Source organism: Pseudorca crassidens, chromosome 3 (genome assembly GCF_039906515.1).
Source record: "Pseudorca crassidens isolate mPseCra1 chromosome 3, mPseCra1.hap1, whole genome shotgun sequence".
NCBI lineage: Eukaryota > Metazoa > Chordata > Mammalia > Artiodactyla > Delphinidae > Pseudorca > Pseudorca crassidens.
Window position 1 is genome coordinate 160,543,845 of NC_090298.1, and position 27,693 is coordinate 160,571,537.

Consider the following 27,693-nt stretch of genomic DNA (forward strand, 5'->3'; position numbering starts at 1 on the left):
TAGGCGCGCGTGCTTCAGTAGTTGTCGCGTGCGGGCTTCAGTAGTTGTGGTGCACAGGCTCACTTGCTCCAAGCATGTGGGATCTTCCCGGACCAGGGATTGAACCCACGTCCCCTGCATTGGCAAGCAGATTCTTAACCACTGTGCCACTAGGGAAGCCCCCCACTGAGGCTTTTGACACATAATAATTCCTTTAATCCTCAAAACAACCTCAGAGGTGTGCACTGTGATTCCCATTTACAGATGGGAAAATTGAAGCTGGGGGAAGTGGAGCCTCCAGCTTGCTTTGCTTCCCCACCTCACAACGCCCTAGGACTCCCCCACCCCAAATTAGGCTGAGAAAGAGAAATGCGGGTTTGGTCCCTGGGCGTGGGTTGGGGGGTGTTAGCTGCACGGAGCCCACATAGAGAACCTTCCTCACTTAATTTTTCTCCCTAGCACACACCATGCTCTGCTGTGGCATGCATTTTTCTTATTTATCTTGTTTTTGTCCATTTCCCCCATTAGTGTGTCAGCTCCCCCAGGGCTGGAGTTTTTGGTTAACCTTGTCAGGGCTGTGTCCCAGCTCCCGATACACAGTAAGCACTGGTGAATGAATGAATGAATGAATGAATGAATTTGGCGGAGGAGCCTTAGGAAGTTGGGAGCAGGGACAATTGGGGACAGGAGAGGAGGGGGCAGGAGGCTAGGGCCAGGATGGGGTGGCACCTGGGGTACAAGGGAGTGGATGGCTTGGGGACGTTTTGGGGACAAAAAGAAAGGAGCAGAACTCCTGCCAGCCGGGCTCTGGAAGGATGGAGGTGCCAGTAGCCGAGATGGAGAAGTGGGTGGGCAAGATAGGGGAGCTCCGAAGGTGACCGTCAAGATAGGAGGGGCTACTTGGTGATGCAAGCCGCGGTGCACCCCAGAAGCCTGGATTAACAAACTGCTCCCAGGTGCTCAGGGGCCGCCTCTCGAACCAGGAACCTGGCTGCACCTAATTGAATGGTGATGACAGAAACGGAGGGACGCCTGGCTTGAGATCCTCGGTCCAGCACCAGCTTATCCGGCTCGGGTTCCTGCGTGGCGCGAGGTGGGGGAGCCGGGAGGGGTGCGCAGGCGCAAAAGGGTGGGTCGGGGCGCGGCGGAGACCATGGCAAAACTTGCCAGGCAGGACCAAAATGCCCCCCAAAAAAAAAAAGCTTTTTAGGCAGAACACACACACACACCCCACACGTTCGTTCCTCCTCCTAGCTGCAGGGGTCACCCTGACCCAGGCTTTGGAGATAGAAGCGCCAGGTCCCAAGGCCAGGGCTCTGCCTGTGACCCTCCCTCTCTACTTCATCCTCCTCCCCTTTCCCTTCTCCTCCCCTGTCCTTCTTACTTCCCTTTCTCTGGACCCTCTCCTGCCCTCCCAGGACTTGATTTGTGCCTCAGGCTCCAGAACCTCTTTCCACCGCCTGTTCCCTCCCCACAGCCTGGGGAAACCGAGGCCTAGAGTTCAGGCACAGTGGGAAGGGCACAGCCAGCAAAGGCAGAGCCCCTGCCACCCCAGTCCAAACAATTATATGCCATTTAAAACTCCTAACAATCTTAAGAGCTGGGGACTATTATTAACCTCACCTTACGGATAGGGAAACTGAGGCCCAGAGCAGTGATGCGCCAGGACACATTCGGTGGGATTCGAACCTGTGCCTATTCCACACAGATGTCCCCGGCTATGGGCCGCGACCCGGCAAAGACGGGCAAAGGCTCTGCTGCCACCTGGTGGACACTTGCGGCAGCGCTGTTCGGGTGGAGTCGCCTCTCGCCTGTCGGACGGCCCAAGCAAGGGGCCAGAGCCAGGAGGGTGTAGGACTGATGCCCTGACCGCCCTTCCTCCATCATGTTCTCCGGCCAAGTTTCCCAGTTTTCACAACCTAAGTATCCACCTGGAAGACATGGACTAACTAATCTCCTTCCCATGTTGGGCTCACGACTTCTTCAGCACAGAAAGACCCCAAAATGCGGGGGGGGGGGAAGCATTAATTGGAATATATACAAAAAAATTAAAGAGCACAGATAAAGGTAATTCTGTAATTATAAAACACAGCATACAGGCATATTTCTTCTCCTTTTCTCTCATCTGATTTTAAAAAGCGGGTGTATAAAAATATATATTAATTTTATTTGTGGGCCTATAACATGTAGAAATGTAATATATTTGTCAATAATTGCGCAAAGGAGATGAGAGGAACAAAGCTGTATTGAAGTCAGGAAATGACACCAGGTAGTAATGTTACTGAAATTGCAGTCTGGCTGCTCGCTGCTCAAAAGCCAATAAAGAGGCAAGCTAGAGCTTCCCTGGTGGCACAGTGGTTAAGAATCCACCTGCCAATGCAGGGGACACGGGTTCGAGCTCAGGTCCTGGAAGATCCCACATGCGCGGAGCAACTAAGCCTGTGCGCCACAACTACTGAGCCTGCGCTCTAGAGCCCGCAAGACACAACTACTGAGCCCGCGCTCTAGAGCCCGCAAGCCACAACTACTGAGCCCGTGTGCCACAACTACTGAAGCCCACGCACCTAGAGCCCGTGCTCTGCAACAAGAGAAGCCACCGCAATGAGAAGCCCACTCACCTCAACGAAGAGTAGCCCCCGCTCACCGCAACTAGAGAAAGCCCACGCTTAGCAACGAAGACCCAACGCAGCCAAATTAATTAATTAATTATTAAAAAAAAAGTGAAATACCACTTCACACCTGTTAAAATGGCTAGCATCAAAAAGACAAGAGTGGGACTTCTCTGGCAGTCTAGCGGTTAAAACTCCGTGCTTCCACTGCAGGGGGTGTGGGTTCGATCCATGGTCGGGGAACTAAGATAGCACATGCCTGCTGTGCGCCCCCCCAAAAAAAAGAAGACAAGAGATAACAATTGGAGGTGAGAATATGGAGAAAAAGGAACCCTCTTGCACTGTTGGTAGAAATGTAAATTGATGAAGTCACTATGGAAAACAGTATGGAGGTTCCTAAAAAAAATTAAAATTAGAACTACCATATGATCCAGCAATTCCACCTCTGTATATTTAACTGACGGAAAACAGTAACACTCACTCAAAAAGATATTTGCACTCCCATTTCATTGCAGCATTATTTACAATAGCTAGGACATGGAAGCAACCTATGTGTTCATCAACAGATGACTGTATAAACAAAATGTGGAATATGTATACAAGGGACTATTAGCCATTGAAAAGAAGGAAATCCTGCTATTTCCAACAACATGGATGGACCTTGAGGGTATTATGCTTAGTGAAATAAGTCACACAGAGAAAAACAAATATTGTATGATCCCCACTTACGTGTAGATACCACACATAGGTTCCATTTATATGTGGAATCTAAAAAAAATGAACTCATAGAAACAGAATAGATTGGTGGTTGCCAGAGGTGGGGGTGGGGTAGGGGAGATGGGTGAAGGGAGTCAAAAGGTACAAACTTCCAGTGACAAGATAAATAAGTTCTGGGGATGTAACGTACAGCATGATGACTATAGTTAACAATACTGTATTGTATATTTGAAATTTGCTGAGAGAATAGATCTTAAAAGTTCTCAACACAAGGGAAAAAAACTGTAACTATGTCAGGTAATGGATGTGTTAACGAAACTTATTGTAGTGATCATTTCACAATATATACGTATATCAAATCCTTATACTGTACACCTGAAACTAATACAGTGTTATGTGTCAACTATATCTCAATAAAACTGGGGAAAAAAAGAAGGAAAGCAGTAAAGGAAGAATAGAGGAAAGACAAAAAAGACATAGGACACATAGAAAAACAAAAAGTAAAATGGCAGATGTACTATTGTTAAGGTGACAACACTCCCCCAATTGATCTACAGATTCAAAACAATCCCTGTCAAAATCCCAGCTGGCTTCTTTGCAGAAATTGATAAGTTAATCCTAAACTTCATATGAAAATCTAAGGGACCCCAAATAGCTTTTTTGATCTTGAAAAACAAGATCAAAACTGTAGAATTCACACTTCCCAGTTCAAAACTTACTACAAAGCTACAGCAATCAAAACAATGTGGTACCGGCATAAAGGTGGATATATAGATCAATGGAATAAAATTAAGAATCCAGAAATAAACACATTTATCTTTGACAAGACAATTGAAAGGGGAAAGAATAATCTTTTCAACAAATGGTGCTGGAACAACTGAATATCCACATGTGAAAGAATGAAGTTGGACCGTTGTTTCATATCACACATAAAATTAACTCAAAATGGATCAAAAGCCTAAATATAAGAGCTAAAATTATAAAAGTATTAGAAGAAAACATAGAAATAAACATAACTCTGTATTAGGCAGTAGTTTCTTAGACATAACATCACAAGCACAAGCAGCAAAAGAAAAAATAGATAAGTTGGACTTCAAAATTAAAAACTTTTGTGCTTCAAAGGACTCCATCAAGATAGTGAAACGTTAACCCACAGAATGAAAAAAAATTTGCAAATCATATATCTGATAAGAAACTATGAATCTCTAGAATATATGAAGAACCCTTACAACTCAATTATTTTTTTAAAAAACCACTCAATTTAAAAATGGGCAAAGAATTTGAATAGACATTTCTCCGAAGAAGATATACATATGGCCAATAAGCACAGGAAAAGATGCCCTATATCATTAGTCATCAGGGAAAAGCAAATAAAAAATACAATGAGATACCACTTCACACCCACTAGGATGGTTATAATAAAAGACAAATAATTAAAAGCGTCAGTGAGGAAGTGAACTTGGAGCCCTCACACATTACTGATGGGAATGTAAAATGATGCAGGAATTTTATAAAATACTCTGGCAGTTAAACATAGAATTACCATGTGACCCAGCAATTCCACCTCTAGCAATACCTAAGAGAAATTAAAACATACATTGACACAAAGATTTGCACGCAACTGTCATTATTTACAATAGCCAAAAAGTGGAAACCACGAAAATGTCCATTAACTGAAGAATGGATGAACAAAATATATCTACACAATAGAATATTATTCAGCCATAAAAAGAAATGAAGTACTGATCCATGGTATAATGTGAATGAACCTTGAAAATATATGCTAAGTGAAAGAAGCCAATCACAAAAGATCTCACTTTGTATGATTCCAATTATGTAAAATGTCTAGAATAGGGAAATCCATAGAGATAGAAAGTAGATTCTTAGTACCCCTGGGCTGGGGAAGGGGGAGAGAATGCAAAGTGACTGCTAAGGGTAAGGGGCTTCTTTGGGGGATTATGGAAATGTTCTAAATTTTACGGTGATGTTGCACAACTGTGTGCGTGTGTATATATATATATATATCCATATGTATCCATATGTATCCATATGTGTATATGTATATATATATATACATACACACATATATATCTGTAAATGCAATTTAAAAAACCATTGAATTGTACAATTTAAATGTGTGAATTGTATGGCATGTGAACTATATCTTAATTAAGCCATTATTAATTTTTTACTTAATAAAAAAAAATTCTAATTGGGCTCATTTGTCACCTCCTCCAAGAGCCCTCCCTCCTAAAATAAACCCTCCAATTTACCCTCTTTCCTCTTTGCTTTTCTTCACAGCCTGACATCGTGAGTTCTTTCCTTTTCCATTCTCCGTTTCCCCTCCAGGAGAGCCTCTTTTTGCCCCAACAAATTGCTAAGCCCGGAGCCCCTCAAAGGTGGGGCTGCACCTTGATCAGTTCTAGCGCCTCCCCCCGCCCCGCCCCACCCCCCCGTCCCCCGCTGCCCCAGGATCTGTACTGGAAGCAAGCAGATGGGGTTTGAATATCTGCTACTATGAAACACAAATCAGACACCCCTCCATAATAATAATAACTACCACTCCATCTCTTAATGAACGTTAGCGATTGTTAATCGCTCTGTCCCTGGCGTTTTACTTTTTTTTTAGTTTACCTAATTTTTCTTTTTTTAGTTTATTTTTGGTTGTGTTGGATCTTCATTGCTGCGCGCGGGCTTTCTCTAGTTGTGGCGAGCAGGGGCTACTCTTCATTGAGGTGCGCAGCCTTCTAATTGCGGTGGCGTCTCTTGTTGCGGAGCACGGGCTCTAGGTACACGGGCTTCAGTAGTTGTGGCACGCGGGTTCAGTAGTCGTGGCTCGCAGGCTCTAGAGCGCAGGCTCAGTAGTTGTGGTGCACGGGCTTAGATGCTCCGCGGCATGTGGGATCTTCCCGGACCAGGGCTTGAACCCGTGTCTCCTGCATTGGCAGGTGGATTCTTAAACACTGCGCCACCAGAGAAGCCCTATTTTATCTCATTATTGTAACATTTCTAGGAGGAAAAACACCAGTATTATTCCCATTTAACAGAAGAGAACTCGAGAACTCCGTTAACACACCTCCGGGAGAAAAGAGACCCGGAGTGGGAAGAAGCGCCGCGACCTCATCATAGCCCCTGGACCACCCTAGGTCCGCTTCTACCTACATAAGGTTCCCCGATAAGTGGAACCCGGAACTGGCCACCGAGACCTCCCGGCGTATCTACAACGCCCGGCACGCGCGCGCGCCGACGCTCCCTTACGTCGCGTTTGAACAGGAGTGCTAATCTCCCCCGGTCTTGGGAGTTGTAGTCTCGCCGCAAACGGAGGCCGGGCTGAGAGAGTTTGGTGGATCTGGAGCCAATGAAGAAGCAGATCTTATTGAGCGCGGGGCCGACGAGCCAATGGGTTCGCGGCATCGAATGGGAGGGACTTCCGCCCACGAAGTCGAGATGAGCGGCTGCGCGAGGCCGGTCACTTCCTTTTCGAGGGTGGCGGCGAGCGTGTATAGGGCGCAATGAAGGCCTCGGGCACGGTAAGACAATCGCGGTGGGGCAGGGAGTTGGGAAACGCGAAGCGGACCGAATCGTGGGCCACGGGAGGAGGCATGGGGCACGCGGGAAGTGCTTGTTCCGGCTAGGTCCCGCGCGCCGCCGTCCCCAGTTGCAGCCAACATGGCGGCCACTGCGGGAGCCGCGTGGGGAGGCCGGCGCATGGCCCTGGCCGGCTCGGGGATCGGGGAGGCCGAGTCTCCTTTCCAGGGGAAGGGACAAGTTGCACGGCGTGGAAACACGCGCCGCGGGACCTCATCGAGCTTCCGAGCCTCAGTTTCCTCGTCAGCAAAGTGGACAGGGTGGGGGGAGGGCGGGGTGGGGGGGAGGGCAATAGAATTCTGTTTCTCCTGGCATGGCTGTGAGAGAAATAGAAGAAATTTATTATAAGTTCGAGCTGACATGGAGAGTGCGAGCCTTATCGCTGTGGAGAGTACTGGGCAAAATCAGAGAGTGTTAATAGCACAGAGATAGAAGAGTAGGCCCTGGGGAGAAACAGTATGGGTGGGTCATTTTCAACTTTCCAGCCCCAGTTTCCACACTGGAAAAGGGACCGACCGCATCGGTATCCCTTCCTGAATGGGTGGTCCGCGAGGCCGATGAGTCAGGTTGACAGAAATAGGAACCGAGTTTGTGAGGTTTGGAGTTATTTTCTATTGATATTAGTAAAATGGTGACGGGTCATCTTATGGAGATGGTTCCTTTCTAGTATAGCACAGGATTTGGACCTGGCAGCCATCTTCACCTTTTGCATCTGTGTAAACAGGGAGCTTACACTTGGGAGTCCAAACCCCTTGGACAGCAGCTGGGAAAACTGAGGCAGCTGCAAGTCATGACAGCAGAGCAGGGAGCCCAGAGCTGGTCAGGGAACTGGATTCTTGTCCTGGTTCTGCCTGGAGTTGGCTGTGAGATCCCAGGCTGGTTACTGTCTCTGGGGTCTGGAATGAAAGAGGATCTTGGCAAGTTAATTGTGAGCTGCAGAGATGCTCTGGAGGAAGGAGACAGCTTGACTGTTCCAGGCCAGCCCATAGAAAGGGAGAGGAAGGGAGCGGTTGCGACGCTCACCCAGCTTTCCTGAGCCAGGGCCAAGGGCACACAGGCACCTTGGTTAATCCTCCCCACTCTCACTCCCTTTTATGTGGAAGGTTCAGACAGTGGCATGACCCACAGTCAGCCAGATTTCGCACGGAGGCCCTGGGGTGGGACTTGCCCTTCTCCGTCCCCTGATCCAGTTGTCAACGGGCTTGGGAAGGGGAGCAGAGTGAGTCTCCACAGTTACCTCTGGGCTTTGGGTGCCGGCCCCACCTCACCCCCGTTTCTCTTTCAGCTTCGAGAATACAAGGTGGTGGGGCGCTGCCTGCCGACCCCCAAGTGCCGCACGCCACCCCTCTATCGCATGCGGATCTTTGCGCCTAACCATGTTGTTGCCAAGTCCCGCTTCTGGTACTTTGTATCTCAGCTGAAGAAGATGAAGAAGTCTTTAGGGGAAATTGTCTACTGTGGACAGGTATGGGGTGTTTGAGGCTGGGTGGGATCCGGAGAGGATTTACACCCTCCCATGGGGCATCTGTCACCCCACAGAGTTAGCAGACTTTACAAACTCTGGCCTGTTCCCTTGTGCTCTTCAGGCCCTAGGTTGGGATGGAATAGGTGGCTCGGTGCCCTTTTCCTAATGAGAAAGCCCAAGGCCCAGGGAAGGCCTGCTGGGACCCCTTGGTTGAGGCTGGGCCTCATCTGTAAAGGGGTGGGGGAGATGCTGGACTCTGCACTGTGAGGCTGCGTTGGGCAGCAGATGGTTTTTGGCCAGATGGTCCCAGGAGAGTTGTGTTGAGGGGTGGTCTAGAGCTGTGTTGGTCCCCATGGGGGAAGCATCTCAGCCTGGACTGCTCTGCACCCGTGCTGTTGCCATGGGAATTCCCCTTGCACAGCACATTTCCCCTCAGATGTCTGAAGGTGCGGGGACTGGGAAACAGGCAAGAGAGGCCTGGGGGCTGGGCTGTCCTTTGGAGCGGCAGGGCGGGGCGGGAGCAGAGGTTCGGGGATGGAGGGGGTCTGATTGAAGCTCACTTGCTGCTCTCGCCTCAGCTGGTCTCCTCTGTTTGGCAGGTGTTCGAAAAATCTCCCCTGCGGGTGAAGAACTTCGGCATCTGGCTGCGCTATGACTCCCGCAGTGGCACCCACAACATGTACCGGGAGTACCGGGACCTGACCACAGCCGGCGCTGTCACCCAGTGCTGTAAGCCACCGGGTCCCTCCTTTAGGCTCACTTGCAGGCACTTGCGGCTCAGTCTGGCATCCTTCCTGCCAGACTGAGGCAGGACAAACGCAAGAGCTTCCTTGGGGGCAGGTGGGAGTCCCAGGGATGGTGACGGGAGGCACAGGAGGTGTTGCTTTGGGGGCAGGAGGAGTGGAGAGGATGCCCCAAGCACACCTTTTTCTGGAACCTTGGCAGCAAGGGGACTTAGGAGATTGGAGGGAGGGTACTCGAGTCGTTCCTGAGCTGGTTCAGTCGCCCACCACCAACTGCATCTGGAACCTCCTTGAGGTTTGAGGTCAGCCCCTTGTGTAGAGGCAACTGCCGCTCAGAACCTAATCCAGCCCCTGTCCAGTGTTGGGACCTGCCATTCGCAGACCCAGGTGCTCCCAGGGTGGGTCACCTACCAGGACCAGAGACCAAGCACCTAAACCCAAGAACTGCTGTTTCTTGTAACAGCAGTTTAAACAGAGGTGCTAACAGCAAGTGGATCTTGTCGCCTTTGGGGGCCTGCAGCCATGCCCCTCAAAGTGAATTTGGAGGTTCTACACACTCGGTAGCCAGTACCTGCTGGGACCAGGTGCTGTGGCCACTTGTTCCCCAAGTGCCCCCATTCCTGATCCTTGTAGACCGAGACATGGGCGCCCGGCACCGTGCCCGGGCCCACTCGATCCAGATCATGAAGGTAGAGGAGATCGCAGCCAGCAAGTGCCGCCGGCCAGCAGTCAAGCAGTTCCACGTGAGTGCCCTCGGGGCCCTGCTGGGCAGGCAGCTCTTCCAGACTTGGGAGATGCAGTAAAGCACCGGGTTTGACGCAGGAGCCCAGTGGGGGTGGCCACACCTCAGTGGTCCCTGGGAGACAAGGTTAAGAGCCTCCCCACAACCCCCTTGCCTGCCTTTTCTTATTACAGGACTCCAAGATCAAATTCCCACTGCCCCACCGGGTCCTCCGTCGCCAGCACAAGCCACGCTTCACCACCAAGAGGCCCAACACCTTCTTTTAGATGCAGGACCTCCCTGTCCCCAGGTCTGCCCAAATAAAACTCGCTGGGAAAACCGGGCGCTCAGATACAGTTGTTTTCTTTGCACACCCTGCAGAACTCAAAAGGGTGCAGCCAAGCTGTGAGTGCTCTGGGAGGAGTCCTCTCCTCGAGTAGGACCCTGACATTGGGTTCTCCAGAAGGGGAGCTCTAGGAATGGCCAGCCCCTGCCCCCCTCAGCTCTCTCGGTGCCAGCAGGCAGCTCTGTGCTGTGAGCTTCGGGGTATGCTGTATGGCCACAGGTTTGGCCCCCAGATCTTTCTTACCTGCCTTGTTAGACACAGTTCTCAGCTCTGTGCCTCCCCGTGCCGCCCCCCATTTCTGTGGTGGTGAGATGACAGCTGCACCCTGGGGGAGATCAGGTTGATGGCGTTGGTTTCATTCTGTGTGTGGCCTTCCCCACCCAGCCTACAACCATGGTCAGGATCCTCACAGCAGGCACAAGGGGGCGTCCAAGAGGGTCATGAGCCTGCTGTGCTAGCTTGTTTCCCCTTCGCCAGCTGGAGGCCCCTTGAATGAAGCTGTCCTAATCCTGCCCAAGGAGGTCAAGGTTTCACAGTGGGCATCTGTCTCCTGGCATGAAGCTAATCCCACCCTGGCCTGAGCTCCTCAGCCAGGAGGCTGAGGCACAGCTAAGCGCTCAGATGTTGGGAACATCTGTCCTTGGTGTGTCACCCTGGGCAACCCTGGCCCTTTGAACCTTGAGTGTCCTCTTCAGAAGGTCTGGACACTGACCCGATCTGCTCAGTTGACAGGCCTTAGGGAGTCACTACTCTGCAGGCGGTGGGTACACAGGTCAACGAGGACCTGCCTTGTGTTCCAGAGAGCCGTCGATTGGGAAGAAGCTGAGGCACAGAGAGGTAGTTGAGGGGGCGGGGAGAGCAACCAGTCCTGGAGGGTGGTCCTGGATAGGGGCACAGTCTCCCCTTCCCCACCTGTGGCGGTGGGGCTAGTTGGCAGGATGATCCTGGGTGGTTTCCAGAAAACCAGCTCACTTCAGACCCCACCTGTTCTTGGAGAGGTGCCCGAGGCAGGGCTAAGGCACAGCCAGCCATTCTCATGGGAAAGACAGGCCCTGGGTCCTTGCTGGCTGCTTTTCCTGTTCCAACACCGGTGCTTCTTTCCCACCTCCTGGGCCTTTGCACTTGCTGAGCGCTGTGCCTAGACTACTCTCCACAGATCATCACTGCCTCACTGAAGACTGTAAACCATTGGGTTTCTGTCCCCCACCAGACTGAGTCTGAGAGGGCAGGGACCATGTGTGTCACTGCGTCACCAGGAGGAGTTAAGTAAGTCTGAGAAGAGTGGTGATGACCTGTATCTGCACCACGTGGGGTAAAGTCCTGGGTCTGGCAATGCTGGGTCAAATTTTTGATGTTAACTCTGCCAAAATGTCTTCCACGGATGTACCAGTTCATTCTCAACAGCACTTAATAAGAAGGGGTCATGTTTTCCTCCAGCCTTGCCCACAACTTGGGTTAGCAAGCCGGTGGCTGAAAAAAACCACATCTTAGGATTTGAATTTGCTTTTCCTTATGCGAAAGCCTTCTGCCCTGATACAAAAGTCGTTTATATGAAAGAAAAAAATCTTACGAAGTTGAACCACTTTTTAAAAGCTCTGGCATCGTTATTCCCTGGCAGTCAGGTGGTTAGGACTCCGCACTTTCACCTCTGGGACCCGGGTTCAATCCCTGGTCGCGGAGCTAAGATGCTGCAAGCCATGTGGTGTGCACCCACCCCACCCCCCGAAAAAAAAGCTCAGGTATGTGGGGCAAAAGCCTGAAAAAAATCTACATATGTTGCAAATACTTTTTTTCTCAGGGTACTTTCTGATGTTTAAGGTGTATTTTGGGGGGCCAGGCCAAGTTTTTCTTTATGTTTCCCTAGTTGATTTCATTAACCCTGTGCTTTCTGGCAGAAATTCCTAAATATTCCTTCTCTCCTTCCTCAGTAAGAGGAATCTCCATATCTAGATGGTACCCAGAAGTTTCGCAGCCTCCTTTTAACCTAGGGATGGGCATGTGACACTAGCAGTAGTGAGGTGTGCCATTTCCAGGAACTACCATCTGGCTAGAATATAGGCACAAAGGCTGGTACTCCAGCAGCTGTTTTTACCCTGGGTCTGCATGACTAGAACATGAGAAGTAAACACTTTGTAGGCTTTCCAAAGCTGGCTGGAGGTGAGGACCGCTGAGCTGAACCCTCAATCTCCAGTGGGAGTTGAGATGCCAGGACCAACCAGCGCAAAGGCCCAGAGCTAGGAGGAAGTGGGATCATCCATGTGTGGTCTGTGAGGCAGGACTGGCCACTTGGATCACTGACTCCTCTCAGTGGTCAGCTGGGGCCCAGGAACAGGTCCTTGCCCGGACTCACCCGGCCAGCCCAAGGATGGGCAAGAATCTGGAACCCGAGAGGCCTGGTGGACCCCTCCCTCCTCAGGTGCTGAGACACTCCCAGGGCTTGTCAAGGTGCTGGCTGTCACAGACTGGTCAGAGCTGGGAGCCCTGGGGAAGAGCCGCCCATCCCTGACCCCCCTGCACCTCACTCCTGTGTCAGGACCAAGGGCAGGTGCCAGGGCAAGACGGTGGGGGGGGGGGTGGCAGGAGACCTGTAGTAGATCCTGACACCCAGAGACTCTGAGAATCGTAGGATCAGAATCCTTAGGACTTGGAATCAGAGAATCTCACAATGACAATGACCATGACAGCCACCAGTGGTAATAAAGGTTTGCTTTTACTGAGCGCAGGGTTAGATGTTCAAGGACAGATACCCAGCAGGTCAAGCTAGGGCTAGAGTAGCTCGTGACCTCTCGACTCCGCCCCTTGCCCTGTCACCAGGGAGACGTGGGAACGCTGGAACCCAGGCAGCAGGCAGGAGTGGGGGCAGCAGACACGCACCCAGCACCCCGACATTCCTGCCCCTTTTGCTTAGACTGCTGCTGCTGGGCCTTCAGGGATCGCACTGCTCCTCTCCCCCCATCGACAGGGGGTCCTGGGGTCCTGCCTGCCCTCCTCCCATTCCATGAGGAATCACACAGTCGGGGAAGGTATGACTGCTTCCCCTCCCTAATCCCTGCCCTCCTCCATACTTTCTCCTCTACCACGCCCCCTGCAGGGCCTCCAACTCTGGGCCTCCCGTGCAGGAAGTCCAGAACATGTCCTGAACCCACCCATTTCTCCCCACCCCTCAATCGCCGCCTTGGACATGGGCTTTTCAGAACCTAGAACTCTCGTTAGGTCCCTCATTTGCTCCAGACTCTTTAATGGCGGTCCGCCCCCACTGACCAGCGCCCTCAGAATAAAACCCAGAACCCTCGCCAAGGCTCAAGGTCCACTGCGTCCCTCCCTGTCCTGCTCCTTCCCACCTCAGGGCCCTCCCCCCAGCTCTCTCGAAGCCTGGCTCATTCTCTGCCTGCAGGGCCCCTCCCTGAGACCCCACATTAAGTGGCCCCCCAGGCTGTCTCCATCTTTGACCTTGCTTCACTCTTGTCATCTATTAGCGTCTGAAATGGGTATTCATCTGCTGGCTTGGTCAGAGCCATGAGGCCGTGAGCGGGGTGGGTCCACCTGGATCCTGTTGTGTCCCCAGTGTCCTGTTCCTAGAACCTCCGTGGGGAGATACGACAGGTTTTGCCTGAGTTTGCATCAATTTGCATATATTTGCATTCGCTTGCTTGGCCCTGTGGGAATCCTGGATTTCCCCTTTCCCACCAGGTTTTCCAGGAGGATGCAGCGGGGGAGTAGAAGGAGGAGGAATTCGGTGTCCTCCCCATCCTCCTGGCACAGGTGAAAGGTGCACACCAGCAGGCAGCAGATGCAGGGAAGAGCAGGCTGGCTCTGCACCCTTGCGCGGAGAGAGTGAGAAGACGGTCCTGGGCGAAACATGAGGATGCCTGGGGGACGCTGGACCCAGCTTGGGTGACGTGTGTAGGCCAGAAGAGGCCACCAGGGGGCGGCAGAGGCTGGGGAGGGTTCCAGTGCGCTAGCATGAAACCGGGCAAATTCTTAGATCCCTCTCGCTTATAGAGGAGGGAACCCAGCTTTTGGAGGTCGAACTAGGACATGAACCCAGAGGTCAGAGCCTCCAGATGACAGTGTCTGAGTTTCTTGATGACATGACCCTAGACAAGGGACTTCCCCTTCCCCTATACCTCTGGTCTCCTCATTTGTGCGATAGGGACATGACAGACACTACTTCCCCAGGTAGTCCTGTCTCCATTTATTCAGGTTCATGGCCACAGACAATCCGTCCCCCGTGACCTCCATTATACACTTAATGTCTGGCACAGCGTAGACACTCAGTGCATGTTTGGTGAAGGAACCAATGAATGGACAAAGAAATGAATGAATGAGGTACTTACTCTGTGCCAGGCTTTTGTTATGCAGGTTCAATTTACTCCTCTGAGGCAAGGGCTATTTTACCCCCATTTACAGTTGGGGAAACTGAGGCCCAGAGAGAAGCAAAGACTTCCTCAAATATGTATGCATTCAGGACTTGAATGCCTCCCACTCAACTTAGCCTGAGAGTGGGGTTTGGTTCTAGAGAAAGGGAGTGGGTCACGGTGCCAGTTGGGGGCGGTGTTTCAAGCAGAGCAAACTTTCCTTATGGGACCCTGCAACCTTGAAAGTAAACCCCACTCCTGTGGGTGAGTGAGCTCCCCGTAGCTCAAGGTGCAAAAAGCACAGTGGGGATTTGAATGGTGCAGCCACTGCTCCAGGCTGTGTGGCCTTGGGTGAGTGACATGCCATCTCAGAACCTCAGTTTCCCCACCTGTCAAAGGGAGGCATTAACAGCTTATGGTCAGCGGAAAGTGCCACACGAAGCAAGCGGGGGGCATTTGGGAGCCTCCCCAGCTCCGCCACCCCACTCCCCCCAGCAGCCACCTACGTGTCCTGTCCCGGCTTATCCGATCGAATCCAGGGAGGAAAGGGTGCGGGTCCTGCCCGCCCCCACGTCTGGGGGCGGAGTTTTGCTGACCCGGGAGCCCAATAAATCCACAGCCCGCCACCGCGAGCTGCCCCTTTGAGCCCCACCGAGACCTCCTGCAGTCAGCGCTGAGCACAGCTCCCAGGGAGACGGACGGACGTCTGGGTGGTGGACGCACAGCTGCACCGGGCGATCGGACCGAGTGGGAGGCCAGGTGGACGGACAGACAGACGGTGGAGACAGACACGAAGACGAAGAGGAGGAACAGGGAGACAGGCGACCGCAGCAAGGAGCCACAGATTCCTTGCCCAGGGAGCCCCGGCCCGCGGGGGACCAAAGGGGACAGGCTTGCCGTGCAGCTGCCGAGGCCGAGCATCCTCCCACCTCTGCGCAGTCCTGCCTCCTCTGCCACTGCCAACTTCCCTGACCCGAGACACGCGGGGTGACTGGAAGGGCGGAGGACACGCCTGGTCCCCTCACCCACACCTCATGGCCGCCGTCGAGGCAGGGGCGCGGGCCACGTTCGGAGCCTGGGACTACGGGGTCTTCGCTCTCATGCTGCTGGTGTCCACCGGCATCGGGCTATGGGTCGGGCTAGCCCGGGGCGGGCAGCGCAGCGCCGAGGATTTCTTCACCGGGGGCCGGCGCCTGACTGCCTTGCCCGTTGGCCTCTCGCTGGCCGCCAGCTTCATGTCGGCGGTACAGGTGCTGGGCGTGCCGGCCGAGGCCTACCGCTACGGCCTCAAGTTCCTCTGGATGTGCCTGGGACAGCTGCTCAACTCTCTGCTCACTGCCCTGCTCTTCCTGCCGGTCTTCTACCGCCTGGGCCTCACCAGCACCTACCAGGTACCAGGCAGAGGCCCGGCAGCGTCAGGACCTGCCTGGCTGGGAACGCAGGGTCGCGGCGGGGGAGATCCTGAGGATTTGAACTGCTGTGCAGGGGGCCGCAGGGGGCCGCAGGCGGGCTCCTTAGTGCTTTAATGTGGGGGCCCCCCGGGCGGACAGGTGGCGAGGGCTCTGGGAAGAAGCCCCAGGCACTGGGGCCAGGGGCAGGAAGGAGGTAGACGAGCCGGCGTCCGGATTCCCTTTGGTGGAAACCCGGTCAGGGCGTGGCCAGGCTCGGCCAGGAGCGCACTCACGTGCGCACAGGCACACACTTGCAACCCACATGCCTGGGCTTGCGTACACCCGAGTGCTCGCCGGGCGGCGGGCTCAGGATTCGAAATCCGACATCCCCGCCTCCTCCTACCTTCGGCAAGGGGTTGCCTATCTGCTCGGGTTTCCCAAACGTCAAACTGGGCTAATTACAGGACCTCGCTCCAGGGCAGTGAGCAAAGTGATTAAAATCTTGACCAGTGTACGGTAGGCAGCCTGCTACAGGCACTGTCTGTATCTTGCCAAAGTTGACTCAGAGAGGCGGCAGCCCCGGGGGACGATCAGACATGAATGGGAGTGGGTGGGGCTGATGTGTACACACTCGATGGCTCAGTCCTCCTGGGCACGCGCCATGTGGACAGGCGCGGGGATGGCGCGTGTGCGCAGGTGTGTGCAGGTAGGTCGGAGTGTGTGCTCCGGGCGGGACCCCCGTGGGCAAGAGTGAGGAGAGCGCCGTTGCCCTCCCGAGGGCGGGCAGAAGCCAAGAGGGCGAGTGAAGGACCCCAGACGCGTCGGACCCCTGGGTAAGGCCAGTCCAAGTGACCATGAGCCCTCGGCTCCTCCTTGCAGTATCTGGAGCTGCGCTTCAGCCGCGCTGTGCGGCTCTGCGGGACCCTGCAGTACCTGGTAGCTACAGTGAGTGGCCTCGGCCCCGCCCTCGCCCCCAGGTTCCAGCTCGGGTCAAATCTTGGTCGGTCCCGCCCAGAGCCCTATTCCTTCCCTCACGACCCCGCCCCGTGGGTCCCGCCCCCACCCCGCAAAGCCTTGCCTAGGCCCCGCCCACAATCCTCTGACCCCGCCCCCAAAAGGCTTCACCTATAATACAACTTTGGCCCACAGGCCTCTCGCATACACGCTACCCGAGCCCGCCGCGACCCTACATGGCCCTGCCCATCTGCCCCCAGTCACGTACCCCAACCACCCTTCTCCCCCTATCTCCTAATGCCTTCTTAACCCAGGAGCCCCCCAATCCCCCCGCCCCTACTCACCTGCCCCTGCCCTCTACCTGCAGATGCTGTACACCGGAATCGTGATCTACGCTCCCGCGCTCATCCTGAACCAAGGTTTGACTCGGGGGAGGGTGACGAGGAGGGGACAAAAGCTTAGAGACTGGACCAGGGGAAGGAAGGGGCAGCCCTAGGAGAGACTTGGGAGGGAAGTATCCTCCTGGAGAGAAGAGGGCCCAAGAGAGTGGAGGCCAAGTTTACACCCTGCACAGCGGCCTAATGGGAGGGTCTCCTTGCAGTGACAGGGCTGGACATCTGGGCATCGCTCCTGTCTACCGGAGTCATCTGCACCTTCTACACTACTGTGGTGAATGTCCCCCTACCCCCACCCGACGTGGGGCTCCATGTCCACTGAGTGGGAGATACTGTGGGCAGGCCCATCCACTCCCTACCTTCCCTTCCTCCGGAGGAAGCCTGTGTCCCAACTGGGCCTACTTCCTCATCTTTATTATGAAAGGTGATTTGAAAGGTTTATTGCTGAAAGTCCAAGGACAATCTAGCTTCAGGCATGGGTGGATCCAGGGGCTACAACAGAGTCCTCTGGGTCCCTCTCCCATCTCTAGGGACCTCATTAGCTCCAGGCTGCCATCCCTTTTGGCTTCCTTCCAGCAGCAAGTGAGTTCCAATTTCAGAATGGGCTGGCTGAAGTCCCCGAAGGGCTCTGTTTGGCTGGCTCTGGTATTCTGTGAAGGATGAGCCATTCACAGATGTTCGGGTAGCTAGGATGTTCTGATTGGCTATTCCTGGAGCTGGGAGCAGGGTTAGCTTCACCCAAGTGACCTGGGTGGGGGAAGGGGCTTCTCCAAAGGAAAATCCAGGGGCTGCCGAGACAAAAACATGGAGAACATGCCAAAAACATGAAGGCTGGATGGGTAAAAACAACAGCTAATAATAACAGTAGTACTAATAATGATAATAAAGGTGGCAGCCATCACTCACTGAACACTCGTATGTGCCCGATGCTCTTCCAAATATTTTTCTTATAGTAACTAATTTAGTCCTCACAATGATACCCTGAGGAAGGTACTGTTATTATCCCCATTTTACAGATAAGGAAACCGAGGCAGAGAGGGGTATTGGTCCCAGCCACTGCTGGAGGCCAGGCCAGGTTGGCCCCAGCCAGGTCCGCCACCTGACTCCTTCTCCCTCCTACCTCTGCCCTGTCCTGTAGGCCCCAGACAGATTCCCGTCTGACACCCTGTCTCCCTCTCTGTCACATCTTGCAGGGCGGCATGAAGGCTGTGATCTGGACCGACGTGTTTCAGGTCTTAGTGATGCTGAGTGGTTTCTGGGTTGTCCTGGCTCGCGGAACTATGCTCGTGGGTGGACCTGGGCAAGTACTTGAGCTTGCCAAGAACCACTCCAGGATCAACCTGATGGAGTAAGTGAAAACATAAAGGGGGATACTGCCAAACGATGGAGGACAGACAGATCTGTCTGCCCTGAGAGAAGCCAGCCAACGCCTCCTGCTCCAGGAAGCCCTCCTTGCTCCCCTCCCGAGACTCCCCACGGACAGAACCCTGGCTCCCCCTCTCTGTACTCCCACAGCCCCCATCCCTCCATCTGGCCCAGACTTCTGCACCACCCCACCCCCTAGCCCAGACTGGGGACTGCAGGCTCTCTGAGCTCCCAGCTGAACATAGACAAAATGTTTTCTGAATGCATACGTGGATGATTCAAACTCCTAGTCACACTTCAGAACCTACCCCAAATATCCCTTTAAGGCCCATAAGGTGCAGAATGACTATCTGGGGCACTTTGGGAGGGTGAAGTCAGTGTGGCATCCCCACATGGCTGACTGTCCCTGCCCTCATCCAGCTTTGACCTGGACCCAAGGAGCCGCTACACATTCTGGACTTTTGTTGTCGGTGGCACATTGGTATGGCTTTCAATGTATGGTGTGAACCAAGCACAGGTGCAGCGCTACATGGCCTGTCGCACGGAGAAACAGGCCAAGCTGTGAGTATTTGGGAGGGGCAAAGTGGATATACTTCGGGGACGTGCTGCTCCCCTCCCCTTCTGAGACCACCTCTCCCCCCAGGGCCGTGCTCGTCAACCAACTGGGCCTGTTCCTGATCGTGTCCAGTGCTGCTTTCTGTGGCATCATCATGTTCACGTTCTACCTTGACTGTGACCCTCTCCTGGCAGGGCGTATCTCTGCCCCAGACCAGGTGAGTCTGGTCCAGGCTCCTAGTCCACTTCTATCTACCCACCCCCACTGTGAACCTCTGGATGAGTCTCTGCGGGTGAGAGTGGAAAAGTAGAGACAGCCTGTGCAAAGGTCCAGAGGCAGGAAAGAGCTCAGCTCACAGGAGGATCTGGGAGGTGGTGGGAAGCCATGGGAGGGAGTAGGGGAGGGGCATTTCAGACTCCCTGAAGGCTATCAAGGAGGAGATGGGACCATGGTCCATCATGAAATGATGACATTAACCATAATGACCCTCTCTCATGTCCCAAGTGTCTACTCTGTGCCTTATGCTGTTCCCTTCACAAGCAGTTAATTTCCCATCAAATCTTTCAACATGTGATGAGGCCAAGGTTGCCATGGCCCTTGACTTACAGATGAGGAAACTGAGGCAGGAGGTCGTGGGTAGAGCAATTGCCTGAGGTCCACAGGCAAGTCAGGGGCAGCACCAGGGCCAAGACCTAGACCTGCACACCCTGGCGGGATCTCTGACCCTGGGGTTCAGAGCTGGCAGAGGCTGCAAGACCATCCCATCAGATCCTCCTCTGGGGTCAGATCCTGGACTGTCTGACTGTGTAACCTCAAGCAAGGTGTGTACCTCTTTGGTCTCACTGGCTCCATCAGTAAAGTGGGGATGACACAGGACCTTGCCTCACTCAGGTCCCAGGGCTCTTTGCATGGTATCGCAAAGTCGATCAACAAACACACACACGCTAAGTGCCCACTGTGAGCCTGGTCTGTACAGGGTGCTGGGGACGTGCAGTGTAAGGATAGACAGAACCCCCTGCCCTTGGGGTGCTGCTGTCCTGGAGGTTGACCCCCGACTCCCCCCAGTACATGCCCTTGATGGTGCTGGACATCTTCGTGGACCTGCCTGGAGTCCCTGGACTCTTTCTGGCCTGTGCCTACAGTGGCACCCTCAGGTGAGTGGTACAGCTTGCTCACTTGGCCACATCTGAGCCCGTGGGTCCTCCTTGTCTCTACCAGCCACTCCCCTGTGAGATGGAATGTTCTGGGCATGTCCATCATTTACTGCTCAGTCCCCATCAGGTGGGCTCTGGCAAAGAGCACATCCTGGGCATCAGGACCCTAGCTCCAGAGTCTTTACCGTCTTCGTCCCTGGCAGGGCCACACGAGACTCCTTTCCCTTCTTTCTGTCCTCCATCCCCCAAACAAATGTTTGATAAGCATCTATGTGGCAGGTACTGCTGTTCTAAATACTGGGGCACAGCCATGGCCAAGCGGTCCCCCACTCTTGCCCTCAGGGGCCTCACACTCTGGTAGTTTCAAATCTTCTACAACTTGTGGCCTGCTCCTGCTGTGACCAGAGTTCCATGAGACTGCTCTCTGCACCCCATTATCGCTCTGTAATGAGAACTTGTGTCATTTGTGTCCTTGGTCATGGGTGTCCTTGCTCCTGCGAGGGTGTCTCAGGTCTATGGGGGAGTGTGGAGATGTGGACATCTCCACTCCTGAGGAATTCTGTCGCCCCTGCCTCTGCCCTCGGGCTGGCTGGGGGTCCTGGCAGGCCAGATAGTGTGGGCAGCTGGGGGCCTCCCCTAGCAGATAGGCCCCAGGGTGTGTGTGGCCAATCCCTTGATGTGGCCTGAGGACACCCCTCTCCCCTCCTGTGTACCCGCCAGCACTGCATCCACCAGCATCAATGCCATGGCCGCTGTCACTGTGGAGGACCTCATCAAACCTCGGCTGCCGAGTCTGACCCCCCGGAGACTTGTCATCATCTCCAAGGGGCTGTGTGAGTTGGGGGGACCCGGGTGGGGGGCCAGGGCAGCCTCTCCCCGCTGACAGTGCCATCCCCATCCACTACAGCGCTCATCTACGGCTCGGCCTGTCTCACTGTGGCAGCTCTGTCCTCCCTGCTGGGGGGCGGCGTTCTCGAGGTGAGCCCCGCTCCCCACCCTGCCCTAATCTCCCCAAGAGGTGAGGCAACATCCACGTTGAAATGAGGCTCCGAGAAGGTTACACATGTCAGCGGCAGAACTGAGTTCTGACTGATGCCACAGGCAGGGTACTTCCTGCAGCCACCTGGCCAAAAGCGGGGGGGACGGCGGAGGGGGGGCAGCTAGGAGCGGGAGTGGTGGCCTGGGGGCAAGAAGGGCCTCCTTCTGGTCTGGAGGTGGAACCAAGTTTGTCAAGAGAGAGAATCAGCATCTTTGGGAGAGAGGCAGGCACAAGGAGTCGCCTCCCCTTTAGGGCACAGAGGAGTCTCAAGGTCCACAGTAGAATTCCCCAGGTCTTCCTTTCCCAGCGGGTAAACTGAGGACAGGAAAGGTGGGAGAGCTCTGCTCTCAGTCTCAACCCCACCCACTCTCCCAGGGCTCCTTCACCATCATGGGAGTCATCAGCGGCCCCCTCCTAGGAGCTTTCATCCTGGGAATGTTCCTCCCCGCCTGCAATACGCTGGTGAGTGGGGGTGAGCGAGGTGAGGGGCTGGGAGTACCCTCCACTGACACTGGGTCCCCCATCAGGGCGTCCTGTCCGGGCTGGCGGTGGGCTTGGCGCTGTCGCTGTGGGTGGCCGTGGGTGCCACTCTGTACCCGCCTAGCGCGCAGTCCATGGGGGTCCTGCCTTCATCGGCCGCCGGCTGTGCTGTGCCCTCGGCCAACGCCTCTGGCATCCTAGACCCGATTCTCGCCGCCAACGCCTCCAGCAGGGCCTCCAGGTGAGCGAGCTGGTGTGAGCGGGAGGCGTGGCCAGGGAGGGATCCTGGCCCGATTGAGAGGAGGAGCGGGGAGCAGGAAGAAGTGAGGGAAGGGCATTTCCAGCAGAGGGGAAAGAAAGTGCAAAGGCTCTGAGACCAGGGTTCAGTTTATTTATTTATTTACTTATTTATTTTGGCTGCGTTGGGTCTTCATTGCTGCGGGCAGGCTTTCTCTAGTTGCGGCGAGCGGGGGCTACTCTTCGTTGTGGTGCGCGGGCTTCTCATCGCGGTGGCTTCTCTTGTTGCGGAGCACGGGCTCTAGGTGCGCGGGCTTCAGCAGTTGTGGCTCGCGGGCTTAGTTGCTCCGCGGCATGTGGAATCTTCCTGGACCAGGCATCGAACCCGTGTCCCCTGCACTGGCAGGCGGATTCTTAACCACTGCGCCACCGGGGAAGTCCCCCAGTGTTCACTTTAGTGCATTCCAACTATGGTGAGGTTGGGGTGGATTTAATGCGAGGAGTAAGGATAGGAGAAGAGGTCCAGCCAGAGGAATCTGATTCTTTGCTTTCTAAATTGAGATATCATTTACAGACCATAAAATTAGCCGTTTAAAAGTGGCTTTTAGTATATTCCCCAGGTTATACAGTCATCACCACTAACTGAAGCATATTTTCATTACCTCAAAAACAAAACAAAAAAGACCAAAAAATAAAACTCTGTACGCTTTAGCAGTCACTCCCCGTTTCCACCTCCCTGTAGCCCCTGGCAACCACTAATCCAGTTTCTGTCACTGTGGATTTGCCTATTCTGTACATTTCATATGAATGAAATTGTACAACATACGGCCCGTTGTCTCTGGCTTCCTTCACTCCGCATGGTGTTTTTAAGGTTCATCCACATCGTAGCATGTATCAGTACTTCATTCCTTTCATGGCTGAGTAATATTTCACTGTATGGATGGATCAATTTTATCTATCCTTCATCAGTTGATGGACATTTCGTGATTGTGAACAGTGCTGCTGTGAACATTTGTGTACAAGTATTGGTGTAGACATATGTTTTCATTTCTCTGGATATATACCTAGGAGTGGAATTGCCGGATCATATGGTAATTCTATGTTTAACTTTCTGAGGAGCCACCAGACTGTTTTCCACAGTGACTACATCATTTTACATTCCCTCCAGCAATATATGAGTGTTCCAATTTCTCCACATCCTCTCCAATACTTGTTATTTTCCCCTTTTAAAAATTCTAGCCATCCTACTGGTATGAAGTGATATCTCATTGTGGTTTTGATTTGTGTTTCCCTAATGACTAAGGATGTTGACCATCTTTTCACGTGCTTACTGGCCATATTTATATCTTCTTTGGAGAAATGTCTCCTCAGATCCCTTGCTCATTTTTAAACTGGGCCATTTGTCTTTTCATTGTTGAGTTGTAATTTATATATTCTTTATATCTTTATAATGCTGGATATTAGATCCTTATCAGATGTACGATTTGCAAACATTTTCTCTCATTCTGTGTGTTGTCGTTCATTCTGTTGACAGTATCCTTTGATATACAAAAGTTTTCCATTTTGATGAAGTCCTGTTTATCTATGTTTTCTTTGTTTTGTTTCGTTTGGCTGTGCTACGTGGTTTTTAGGATCTTAGTTCCCTGACCAGGGATTGAACCCACCCCCTCGGCAGTGAAAGCAAGGAGTCCTAACCACTGGACCGCCAGGGAATTCCCTCTATGTTTTCTTTGGCTGCTTGTGCTTTTGGTGTCATATCTAAGAAACTATTGCCAAATCCAAGGTCATAAAGGTTCACAGCTGTTTTCTTCTTAGAGCTTACTTTGGTTTGATTCTGAGGGCAATAGGGATCCATGGAGGGTGATGAGAAGTAGCAGGAGGTGATCTGAGTTACATTTTAGTAATGCTCCCTCTGCTTGTGTGTACAGAATGCCTGAGGGTGTTGGTGGGATAGCAGCAGGGAAGGAGAACTGGCACATGGCCAGATGAGCAATAATGGAGGACTGGGCTGGGTCGTGGGAGTGGAGACAGGAAGAAGCAAATGGGCTGGGAGTGGATTTTAGACTCATGCTCAACTCTCCCTCCCCCAGCCTCGAAATGGACCCTGATCAACCCACCTTAACTGACAGCTTCTACGCCATTTCCTATCTCTATTATGGTGCCCTGGGCACAGTGAGCACCGTGCTATGTGGAGCTCTCGTCAGCTGCCTGACGGGTAAGGAGGCGTGTGGCGTTCTTAGAAGTCATCCTGTCCATCCCTCTGCCTCTAGGACCCACCAGACAAGGAGGGAAGGAAGGATCCTTCTGCCAGCCAAGTGGCCACTGTGTGCTAGCCACATCTACACCCTTTGTGCTGTATCACCTTCAGGACAACCCTCCACCTCGTGGGACTTGTCCTATTTTGCAAAGGCAGAAACAGGGGCATCCCCTATCCACCTCTCTATTCCCTCTTCGCCCACCAAAATTAAGTCTTTGCTAGAGGAAGGCCCGTAGGGCCATGAGACGCTGTCCCTGGTGCTGATATATCTTCTCATCAAGACCTTAGCAACTCTGCGCTCCTCCAGGAATTCTGAATCCCATAGAGAAGTGGAAAGAGATCAAAAGAAATCAACAGAAATAATAGTACCTGTTCTCGCTTCCTGAGTCTCAGACTTCACATTCACCAGGCCTTTATTGAGTCTTTCTCTGTTGGGCAATATTCTAGACGATAGGGACATAGGAGTGAACGGAACCATGTGCCGGACCCTCCTGGCCATCCACTGTTGTTCTATTACAACCCCTCACTGTATAGATGAGACAACTGAAACCCAGAGTGGGGGCAGAGACTTGCCAGTGTCCCCAGTGGGTCACTATCAGATCTCGGATTGGAAACCATCAGAGCTCTCCCTTCCCCTCCCCAGGGCCTTGTCTCCAGTCCCCGCCCCCCACCCCTCGCTAAATAATTCCATTTTCTCTCTGCCCCCTCAGGCCCCACCAAGCGCAGTGCCCTGGGTCCTGGTCTGCTGTGGTGGGACCTCACACGGCAGACGGCATCTGTGGCCCCTAAGGAAGAAGTGGCCACCCTGGATGACAGCTTGATGAAGGTCAGTCTAGGGCTGTGCTCCCGGAGTTGGGGGAGGGGCAGTGAAGTGGCTTCGGGTGCTCTGTGTGTGGCCACAACTCAGGGAAGTGACAGGGTGAGTCAGCATGTTTGTCTTTCTCAACTTCTCCTTACCTCCAGTGGAAAGGCTCAGTTGGGAGCTAATGTGTCTTCAACACTTTCCCCTTTAACAAGCACTGAGCAGAATTCATTTTCATCTTATCTGTTTTTACAATTACTTCCAATCTATGGCAAGTGAAACTGGTTTGTCTTTTGGTGTTGATATAAAGTGTCTCCTGAAAAGAAAATGGCTTAATTCAAAAGTGAGTCAACTTAGGAAAACTCTTACATAAGAAACACCACAGGGAGTAGACCAACCTTGGCCAAAGCCGTGTGGCTGCTATTGGAATGTCCTGAGTTTAAGAAACATTGTCCCTGGGGGGTCTGATCCAGGCCTGCTCTTGCTTTGGAATCCCTGTTTCATTCCCTTATTTATTAAGCACTTGCTGTGTACCCAGACCTGTACTGGCAGGAGCAGAAGAAGGCTAAACCAAGAAAGGAATAGGATCTTAGCAGGTGGTGAATATTAGGAAGAAAATAAAGCAGAATGCTATGATGGGGATAGCCTCTTGGAAGAGGGGACATTAATAGAGTCCAGAATGAGCAGGAGACAGCCATAGGGAAATCTGAGGGAAGGGCATACTTGGTGGAGGGCACAGCAGGTGCAAAGGGTCTGAGGCCAGAGCAGACTCGACGGTGAGGGCTGGGGAGGGAGGGGATTTGGCTTAAGTGTTTTAAAGCTCCCTCCAGCTGCTGTGGGAAAATATTTATTCTCTGGAAGAACAATAGGTAGAGTCAGAGAGAGGAGGTGGGCAGGCATCCATGGGAGCTCTGATGGCCTGGACTGTAGGTGACACGGGCATGGGGGAGAGAAGTGGATGGAGGTTTTGGAGGCAGAAGGGACAGGACTGACCTATGCACTGGACAAGGGGATATTGTGCAACTCTGCCCAGGTTCTCTCCTCCCAGGCCCTCTGTCCCCAACTGGAGGATATCTGAGCTGACACAGCAGAAGTGGTCTTTATGACAGGGTCTTTCTTCTCTCCTCCCCCCAGGGTGCTGAAGAATTGCCCCCAGGAACCAAGAGGCCTCCTGACTTCCTGCCCACTGACGAGGACCATCTGCTCTTCCTGGGTCAGAAGGAGATGAATGGAGCTGGCTCCAGGACCCCAGGCAGTGAACATGACAAAGGTCTTAACCTGCGAGAGACAGACCTCTGAGGCAGTCAGGGACTGACCGCCTGGGATGGAACCCCAGGGGAGCCAATCCCAGGCCATGAGCCGATGGTCTTGGGCTCCTATTGGCTAGACCACATCATATGCAAATAAGCTCGGGACTGCACGTCCCTACCCTATGGGAAGAGGTGAAGCCCCACCTCCAGAAAGTCATTTCATCCTGCCTCCTCCTTCCAGCTGGACCCAAGTCTTAGATGCTGCACCCCTGCCCACTCCCCCAAAACAAGGCCAGATATTTCTCTACCTACAAAAGTAAGATATTGGAGTCCCCTCTGGACAACATGGGAAATCCCCAGGCCCAACACTGGGGTCTGAGAAAGACCCCAGTTCTTCCCTGGGAATTATCTGAACCTTAGCAATGATTTTGGACGTCCTCAGGCCCAACCCCTTGTGCCCACTTCACAGGTAGGGAAACCAAGGCCTGGAAAGGGGCATTGACTTGGCCAAGGTCACAGAACAAACCAGAGACTCATCGAGAGTTGGACACCAGCTCCTTCATCCCTTCCCTATTTTCCTCCCTTTGGAGGGACAGACGTCACATGGCCTCTGATCTTGTGAGGAGGAGGGAAGGAGAAAGGAAGACTAATGTTTTCAGCCTTCCTTCTGGGCCTGGACACTTTACCCATCTCATCCATTAAGGACCATGAGCCCACTTTACAGAGGAAGAAACTGAGGCTCAGCGACGTTGCCTGAGGTCACACAGTGAGTAGGGTCAGGTCAGGGACAGACCCGGGTGCTGCATGACGCTGAGGCTCCGTTGACGATGTGTTGCTGGTATACAGGCGAGCTCACATACCAGAGACGCGTCTGACCCTTGGTTGGAGACTTCATCCATGCACATCAAATAAATGGACTCTTGATGTTCTGTCTTCTCTGAAAAATCATTTTGGCTGTCACCCTAGATCTCCTCAGTCAGATCTGAGTGCAAATCTCTTTATCACTATCCCCGAGCCTATGATGAATAAACCTGAGTATTTAAAGCATCAGAGCAAGGTGATCACTCCCATGCTAGGGGGCATTACACTGCCTTCCCAGACACACAGCTTCTCTCCCCTCCTGACTCCCTCCCAAAGGATCCCCTCCTCACTGCCCTTTGTACACTGTCCCTGCACCAGCCCCTGGGGTTTCTGTGACACGGAGAGCTGGCTGTACCCACCTCTGCCCACACTGCCATGGCTCCCACGGCCTCCGGAGAAGCATCCCCTGCTCACCTAGCACTTGGA

The 27,693-nt window shown here is 53.2% G+C and overlaps 2 protein-coding genes, 1 long non-coding RNA gene and 1 other non-coding gene across 4 annotated transcripts; 3 read left to right on the forward strand and 1 right to left on the reverse strand.

The window, feature by feature from the left end:
- Window positions 1–5,943: 5,943 nt before the first annotated feature.
- Window positions 5,944–6,617, reverse strand: LOC137222260 (uncharacterized). Its single transcript, XR_010942393.1, has 2 exons — window positions 6,468–6,617; window positions 5,944–6,314 (listed from the first exon to the last, which is right to left on the reverse strand). It is a non-coding gene; the product is annotated as an uncharacterized lncRNA (long non-coding RNA).
- Window positions 6,618–6,686: 69 nt separating this feature from the next.
- On the forward strand, window positions 6,687–10,174 carry RPL18A (ribosomal protein L18a). Its single transcript, XM_067733196.1, has 5 exons — window positions 6,687–6,835; window positions 8,179–8,358; window positions 8,958–9,087; window positions 9,735–9,844; window positions 10,017–10,174. The coding sequence occupies exons 1-5, from the start codon at window positions 6,818–6,820 to the stop codon at window positions 10,107–10,109; spliced, it is 531 nt and encodes a 176-aa protein (XP_067589297.1). The 5' UTR covers window positions 6,687–6,817; the 3' UTR covers window positions 10,110–10,174.
- Window positions 9,526–9,658, forward strand: LOC137222869 (small nucleolar RNA SNORA68). The gene has a single exon (XR_010942646.1). It is a non-coding gene; the product is annotated as a small nucleolar RNA SNORA68 (small nucleolar RNA).
- Window positions 10,175–15,489: 5,315 nt separating the features above from the next.
- On the forward strand, window positions 15,490–27,439 carry SLC5A5 (solute carrier family 5 member 5). Its single transcript, XM_067730172.1, has 15 exons — window positions 15,490–15,917; window positions 16,797–16,862; window positions 17,239–17,290; window positions 17,473–17,540; window positions 18,460–18,614; window positions 19,052–19,192; window positions 19,275–19,404; window positions 20,253–20,341; window positions 21,062–21,174; window positions 21,249–21,319; window positions 21,756–21,842; window positions 21,908–22,101; window positions 24,188–24,312; window positions 25,065–25,180; window positions 26,291–27,439. Exons 1-15 carry the CDS (start codon window positions 15,561–15,563, stop codon window positions 26,453–26,455), a joined length of 1,929 nt encoding a protein of 642 aa, XP_067586273.1. The 5' UTR covers window positions 15,490–15,560; the 3' UTR covers window positions 26,456–27,439.
- The last annotated feature ends 254 nt before the right edge of the window (window positions 27,440–27,693 follow it).

Bases quoted from the DNA above. Each gene is read 5' to 3' on its own strand.
- RPL18A (XM_067733196.1), top strand. The intron at 9,088-9,734 runs GTAAGCCACCGG...TGATCCTTGTAG, and splicing joins CGGCGCTGTCACCCAGTGCT to ACCGAGACATGGGCGCCCGG. The intron at 9,845-10,016 runs GTGAGTGCCCTC...TTCTTATTACAG, and splicing joins CAGCAGTCAAGCAGTTCCAC to GACTCCAAGATCAAATTCCC.
- SLC5A5 (XM_067730172.1), top strand. From the start codon at position 15,561: ATGGCCGCCGTCGAGGCAGGGGCGCGGGCCACGTTCGGAGCCTGGGAC. The intron at 16,863-17,238 runs GTGAGTGGCCTC...CTCTACCTGCAG, and splicing joins TGCAGTACCTGGTAGCTACA to ATGCTGTACACCGGAATCGT. The intron at 17,291-17,472 runs GTTTGACTCGGG...GTCTCCTTGCAG, and splicing joins CGCGCTCATCCTGAACCAAG to TGACAGGGCTGGACATCTGG.